The sequence below is a fragment of the Squalius cephalus genome (assembly GCF_949319135.1).
Source record: "Squalius cephalus genome assembly, chromosome: 15".
Lineage (NCBI taxonomy): Eukaryota > Metazoa > Chordata > Actinopteri > Cypriniformes > Leuciscidae > Squalius > Squalius cephalus.
This window is the reverse complement of record NC_137136.1, coordinates 77,501-85,000: the sequence shown is the minus strand read 5'-3', so window position 1 is coordinate 85,000 and position 7,500 is coordinate 77,501. Positions and strand designations below refer to the sequence as shown.

Genomic DNA, 7,500 nt, shown 5'->3' with positions numbered 1-7,500 from the left:
ACCCAACAACAACCATCTCTGCAGAACTCCACCAATCAGACCTGAGAACCTTCCAGAAGAAAAACCATCTCTGCAGAACTCCACCAATCAAGCCTGAGAACCTTCCAGAACAACAACCATCTCTGCTGCTCTCCACCAATCAGACCTAAGAACCTTCCACAACAACAACCATCTCTGCAGAACTCCACCAATCAGGCCTGAGAACCTTCCAGAAGAACAACCATCTCTGCAGCTCTCCACCAATCAGACCTGAGAACCTTCCAGAAGAACAACCATCTCTGCAGAACTCCACCAATCAGACCTGAGAACCTTCCACAACAACAACCATCTCTGCAGCTCTCCACCAATCAGACCTGAGAACCTTCCAGAAGAACAACCATCTCTGCAGAACTCCACCAATCAGACCTAAGAACCTAACCCAACAAAAACCATCTCTGCAGCTCTCCACCAATCAGACCTGAGAACCTTCCAGAAGAAAAACCATCTCTGCAGAACTCCACCAATCAAGCCTGAGAACCTTCCAGAACAACAACCATCTCTGCTGCTCTCCACCAATCAGACCTAAGAACCTTCCACAACAACAACCATCTCTGCAGAACTCCACCAATCAGGCCTGAGAACCTTCAAGAAGAACAACCATCTCTGCAGCTCTCCACCAATCAGACCTGAGAACCTTCCAGAAGAACAACCATCTCTGCAGAACTCCACCAATCAGACCTGAGAACCTTCCACAACAACAACCATCTCTGCAGAACTCCACCAATCAGACCTGAGAACCTTCCAGAAGAACAACCATCTCTGCAGCTCTCCACCAATCAGACCTGAGAACCTTCCACAACAACAACCATCTCTGCTGCTCTCCACCAATCAGACCTAAGAACCTTCCACAACAACAACCATCTCTGCAGAACTCCACCAATCAAGCCTGAGAACCTTCCAGAACAACAACCATCTCTGCTGCTCTCCACCAATCAGACCTAAGAACCTTCCACAACAACAACCATCTCTGCAGAACTCCACCAATCAGGCCTGAGAACCTTCCAGAAGAACAACCATCTCTGCAGCTCTCCACCAATCAGACCTGAGAACCTTCCAGAAGAACAACCATCTCTGCTGCTCTCCACCAATCAGACCTGAGAACCTTCCAGAAGAACAACAACCATCTCTGCAGAACTCCACCAATCAGACCTGAGAACCTTCAAGAAGAACAACCATCTCTGCAGCTCTCCACAAATCAGACCTGAGAACCTTCCAGAAGAACAACCATCTCTGCAGAACTCCACCAATCAGACCTGAGAACCTTCCAGAAGAACAACCATCTCTGCAGCTCTCCACCAATCAGACCTGAGAACCTTCCACAACAACAACCATCTCTGCTGCTCTCCACCAATCAGACCTAAGAACCTTCCACAACAACAACCATCTCTGCAGAACTCCACCAATCAAGCCTGAGAACCTTCCAGAACAACAACCATCTCTGCTGCTCTCCACCAATCAGACCTAAGAACCTTCCACAACAACAACCATCTCTGCAGAACTCCACCAATCAGGCCTGAGAACCTTCCAGAAGAACAACCATCTCTGCAGCTCTCCACCAATCAGACCTGAGAACCTTCCAGAAGAACAACCATCTCTGCTGCTCTCCACCAATCAGACCTGAGAACCTTCCAGAAGAACAACAACCATCTCTGCAGAACTCCACCAATCAAGCCTGAGAACCTTCCAGAACAACAACCATCTCTGCTGCTCTCCACCAATCAGACCTAAGAACCTTCCACAACAACAACCATCTCTGCAGAACTCCACCAATCAGGCCTGAGAACCTTCCACAACAACAACCATCTCTGCAGAACTCCGCCAATCAGACCTAAGAACCTTCCACAACAACAACCATCTCTGCAGAACTCCACCAATCAGACCTGAGAACCTTCCAGAAGAACAACCATCTCTGCAGCTCTCCACCAATCAGACCTGAGAACCTTCCACAACAACAACCATCTCTGCTGCTCTCCACCAATCAGACCTAAGAACCTTCCACAACAACAACCATCTCTGCAGAACTCCACCAATCAAGCCTGAGAACCTTCCAGAACAACAACCATCTCTGCTGCTCTCCACCAATCAGACCTAAGAACCTTCCACAACAACAACCATCTCTGCAGAACTCCACCAATCAGGCCTGAGAACCTTCCAGAAGAACAACCATCTCTGCAGCTCTCCACCAATCAGACCTGAGAACCTTCCAGAAGAACAACCATCTCTGCTGCTCTCCACCAATCAGACCTGAGAACCTTCCAGAAGAACAACAACCATCTCTGCAGAACTCCACCAATCAAGCCTGAGAACCTTCCAGAACAACAACCATCTCTGCTGCTCTCCACCAATCAGACCTAAGAACCTTCCACAACAACAACCATCTCTGCAGAACTCCACCAATCAGGCCTGAGAACCTTCCAGAAGAACAACCATCTCTGCAGCTCTCCACCAATCAGACCTGAGAACCTTCCAGAAGAACAACCATCTCTGCTGCTCTCCACCAATCAGACCTGAGAACCTTCCAGAAGAACAACAACCATCTCTGCTGCTCTCCACCAATCAGACCTGAGAACCTTCCACAACAACAACAACCATCTCTGCTGCTCTCCACCAATCAGACCTGAGAACCTTCCACAACAACAACCATCTCTGCAGAACTCCACCAATCAAGCCTGAGAACCTTCCAGAACAACAACCATCTCTGCTGCTCTCCACCAATCAGACCTGAGAACCTTCCAGAAGAACAACCATCTCTGCAGAACTCCACCAATCAGACCTGAGAACCTTCCACAACAACAACCATCTCTGCTGCTCTCCACCAATCAGACCTGAGAACCTTCCAGAAGAACAACCATCTCTGCAGAACTCCACCAATCAGACCTGAGAACCTTCCACAACAACAACCATCTCTGCTGCTCTCCACCAATCAGACCTGAGAACCTTCCAGAAGAACAACCATCTCTGCAGAACTCCACCAATCAAGCCTGAGAACCTTCCAGAACAACAACCATCTCTGCTGCTCTCCACCAATCAGACCTAAGAACCTTCCACAACAACAACCATCTCTGCAGAACTCCACCAATCAGGCCTGAGAACCTTCCAGAAGAACAACCATCTCTGCAGCTCTCCACCAATCAGACCTGAGAACCTTCCAGAAGAACAACCATCTCTGCTGCTCTCCACCAATCAGACCTGAGAACCTTCCAGAAGAACAACAACCATCTCTGCTGCTCTCCACCAATCAGACCTGAGAACCTTCCACAACAACAACAACCATCTCTGCTGCTCTCCACCAATCAGACCTGAGAACCTTCCACAACAACAACCATCTCTGCAGAACTCCACCAATCAAGCCTGAGAACCTTCCAGAACAACAACCATCTCTGCTGCTCTCCACCAATCAGACCTGAGAACCTTCCAGAAGAACAACCATCTCTGCAGAACTCCACCAATCAGACCTGAGAACCTTCCACAACAACAACCATCTCTGCTGCTCTCCACCAATCAGACCTGAGAACCTTCCAGAAGAACAACCATCTCTGCAGAACTCCACCAATCAGACCTGAGAACCTTCCACAACAACAACCATCTCTGCTGCTCTCCACCAATCAGACCTGAGAACCTTCCAGAAGAACAACCATCTCTGCAGAACTCCACCAATCAAGCCTGAGAACCTTCCAGAACAACAACCATCTCTGCTGCTCTCCACCAATCAGACCTAAGAACCTTCCACAACAACAACCATCTCTGCAGAACTCCACCAATCAGGCCTGAGAACCTTCCAGAAGAACAACCATCTCTGCAGCTCTCCACCAATCAGACCTGAGAACCTTCCAGAAGAACAACCATCTCTGCTGCTCTCCACCAATCAGACCTGAGAACCTTCCAGAAGAACAACAACCATCTCTGCTGCTCTCCACCAATCAGACCTGAGAACCTTCCACAACAACAACAACCATCTCTGCTGCTCTCCACCAATCAGACCTGAGAACCTTCCACAACAACAACCATCTCTGCAGAACTCCACCAATCAAGCCTGAGAACCTTCCAGAACAACAACCATCTCTGCTGCTCTCCACCAATCAGACCTGAGAACCTTCCAGAAGAACAACCATCTCTGCAGAACTCCACCAATCAGACCTGAGAACCTTCCACAACAACAACCATCTCTGCTGCTCTCCACCAATCAGACCTGAGAACCTTCCAGAAGAACAACCATCTCTGCAGAACTCCACCAATCAGACCTGAGAACCTTCCACAACAACAACCATCTCTGCTGCTCTCCACCAATCAGACCTGAGAACCTTCCAGAAGAACAACCATCTCTGCAGAACTCCACCAATCAGGCCTGAGAACCTTCCAGAAAAACAACCATCTCTCCAGCTCTCCGCCAATCAGACATGTGAACCTTCCAGAAGAACAACCATCTCTGCAGCTCTCCGTCAATCAGACCTAAGAACCTTCCACAACAACAACCATCTCTGCAGCTCTCCGCCAATCAGACCTAAGAACCTTACACAACAACAACCATCTCTGCAGACCTCCATCAATCAGGCCTGAGAACCTTCCAGAAGAACAACCATCTCTGCAGAACTCCGCCAATCAGATCTAAGAACCTTCCACAACAACAACCATCTCTGCAGAACTCCATCAATCAGGCCTGAGAACCTTCCAGAAGAACAACCATCTCTGCAGAACTCCACCAATCAGACCTGAGAACCTTCCAGAAGAACAACCATCTCTGCAGAACTCCGCCAATCAGATCTAAGAACCTTCCACAACAACAACCATCTCTGCAGAACTCCATCAATCAGGCCTGAGAACCTTCCAGAAGAACAACCATCTCTGCAGCTCTCCGCCAATCAGATCTAAGAACCTTCCACAACAACAACCATCTCTGCAGAACTCCATCAATCAGGCCTGAGAACCTTCCAGAAGAACAACCATCTCTGCAGAATTCCACCAATCAGACCTGAGAACCTTCCAGAAGAACAACCATCTCTGCAGCTCTCCGCCAATCAGACCTGAGAACCTTCCACAACAACAACCATCTCTGCAGAACTCCACCAATCAGGCCTGAGAACCTTCCAGAAGAACAACCATCTCTGCAGCTCTCCGCCAATCAGACCTGAGAACCTTCCACAACAACAACCATCTCTGCAGAACTCCACCAATCAGGCCTGAGAACCTTCCAGAAGAACAACCATCTCTGCAGAACTCCACCAATCAGGCCTGAGAACCTTCCAGAAGAATAATGAGGGAAAGATGAGGAACCAGGACACTCGTCAGGATCGAGGGAAAGATGAGGAACTGGGAGTCTCGTCGGGATCGAGGGAAAGATGAGGAACTGGGAGACTCATCAGGATCGAGGGAAAGATGAGGAACTGGGAGTCTCGTTAGGATGGAGGGAAAGATGAGGAACTGGGAGTCTCGTCAGGATCGAGGGAAAGATTAGGAACCAGGAGACTAGTCAGGATCGAGGGAAAGATGAGGAACTGGGAGTCTCGTTAGGATTAAGGGAAAGATGAGGAACTGGGAGTCTCGTCAGGATTGAGGGAAAGATGAGGAACTGGGAGACTCATCAGGATCGAGGGAAAGATGAGGAACTGGGAGTCTCGTTAGGATGGAGGGAAAGATGAGGAACTGGGAGTCTCGTCAGGATCGAGGGAAAGATTAGGAACCAGGAGACTAGTCAGGATTGAGGGAAAGATGAGGAACAGGGAGACTCGTCAGGATCGAGGGAAAGATGAGGAACTGGGAGTCTCGTCAGGATCGAGGGAAAGATTAGGAACAGGGAGACTCGTCAGGATCGAGGGAAAGATGAGGAACTGGGAGACTCGTCAGGATCGAGGGAAAGATGAGGAACTGGGAGACTCGTCAGGATCGAGGGAAAGATGAGGAACTGGGAGACTCGTCAGGATCGAGGGAAAGATGAATGTACAGAGATGTCCTTGATGAACAATTGCTCCAGAGCTCTGGACCTCAGACTGTGGCGACGGTTCATCTTCCAACAGGACAACGACCCTCAGCACACAGCCAAGATAACAGAGGAGTGGCTAAAGGACAACTCTGGGAGTGTCCTTGAGTGGCCCACCAGAGCCCAGACTCGAACCTGATTGAGCATCTCTGGAGAGATCTGAAAATGGCTGTGCACCGACACTCCCCATCCAACCAGATGGAGCTTGAGAGGTTCTGCAAAGAAGAATGGCAGAAACTGCCCAAAAACAGGTGTGCCAAGCTTGCAGCATCATACTCAAAAACACTTGAGGCTGTAATTGGTGGCAAAGGTTCTTCAACAAAGTATTGAGCAAAAGCTGTGAATGCTTATGTGTACACACACACACACACACGTTATCATTATAGTTATAGTTATTGTTTTAGTTATCACTATATTTTATCATTATATACTATCATTGTAGTTATTATTATAATTATCATTATCGTTATCACTATAGTTATAACTTTAATATGGTGATATGATGGTGTGTGTGTGCAGGTGTGCGGTGGAGCCGGTGGCGCAGTGGGACAGCCCGATGCAGGTGCGCCTGAGTGTGTGGCGCGCGGGTCTGAACACACTGCTGGTGGAGCTGCTGCCCTGGGCTCTACTGGTGAACCGCTCGCACTGGGACCTGTGGATGTTTGAGGCCGAGAGCATCGTAGTGCAGATTCCAGCCGGGAGAACCATCGTACCGCCCAACTTCAAGGTCTGTCTCATTTTCTGTCTCACTGTCTGTCCGTCCGTCTGTCTGTCTGTCTCACTGTCTGTCCGTCTGTCTGTCTGTCTCACTGTCTGTCTCACTGTCTGTGTCTCACTGTCTGTCTGTCTGTCTCACTGTCTGTGTCTCACTGTCTGTCTGTCTGTCTCACTGTCTGTCTGTCTCACTGTCTGTCTGTCTGTCTGTCTGTCTCACTGTCTATCTCACTGTCTGTCTGTCTGTCTGTCTGCATCACAACAATGTTGAGAACAGGATCTCCCTGTCACATCTGTCCTGATCGTGTGTGTGTGTGTGTGTGACCCGCAGGATGCCTTCCAGATTGGCATCTATTGGCCGCACACTAACACAGTGCACAAGTCTCCTGCCGTGCGATTGGTCCACGAGGTGTCGTCGCCACGGTGGCCAGAAGGGGGCGGAGCCGAGGTCCTGCTGCTGGATGAGGAGGGATACATACACACGGACATCACACTCGGCACACAGCCCGGAAAACTCAAGGTGTGTATGTGTGTGTTAGGCTGTTTTATCATCACGTTACCCATGTCTGCATTAGGGCTGCACGATTAATCGCAATTAACATGAAATCACGCTTAAACCGATTTAGATTATTGTGATTTTTGAAATGGTGAAGGCTGTGATTTGTTATGCGCAGCTTGTCAGTGACGTACGGCTCAGTGACGTACGGCTCAGTAACGCGGCTCACTCTGAAAGCACTGTGAGTTTGAGTCGATTATAACGTGCATTTGAAAAA

General features: G+C 49.1%; 1 protein-coding gene across 3 annotated transcripts in view; it reads left to right on the top strand.

Annotated features, from left to right (window-relative positions):
- Positions 1-7,500, top strand: part of vps13b (vacuolar protein sorting 13 homolog B) — a 237,474-nt gene that overhangs the window by 216,079 nt on the left and 13,895 nt on the right. For all 3 annotated transcript variants that reach the window (XM_079894253.1, XM_079894254.1, XM_079894255.1), the window contains 2 exons: positions 6,533-6,740; positions 7,059-7,247. In XM_079894253.1, coding sequence (XP_079750379.1) covers positions 6,533-6,740; positions 7,059-7,247 — 397 coding nt within the window. The remainder of the gene's footprint in view (positions 1-6,532; positions 6,741-7,058; positions 7,248-7,500) is intronic.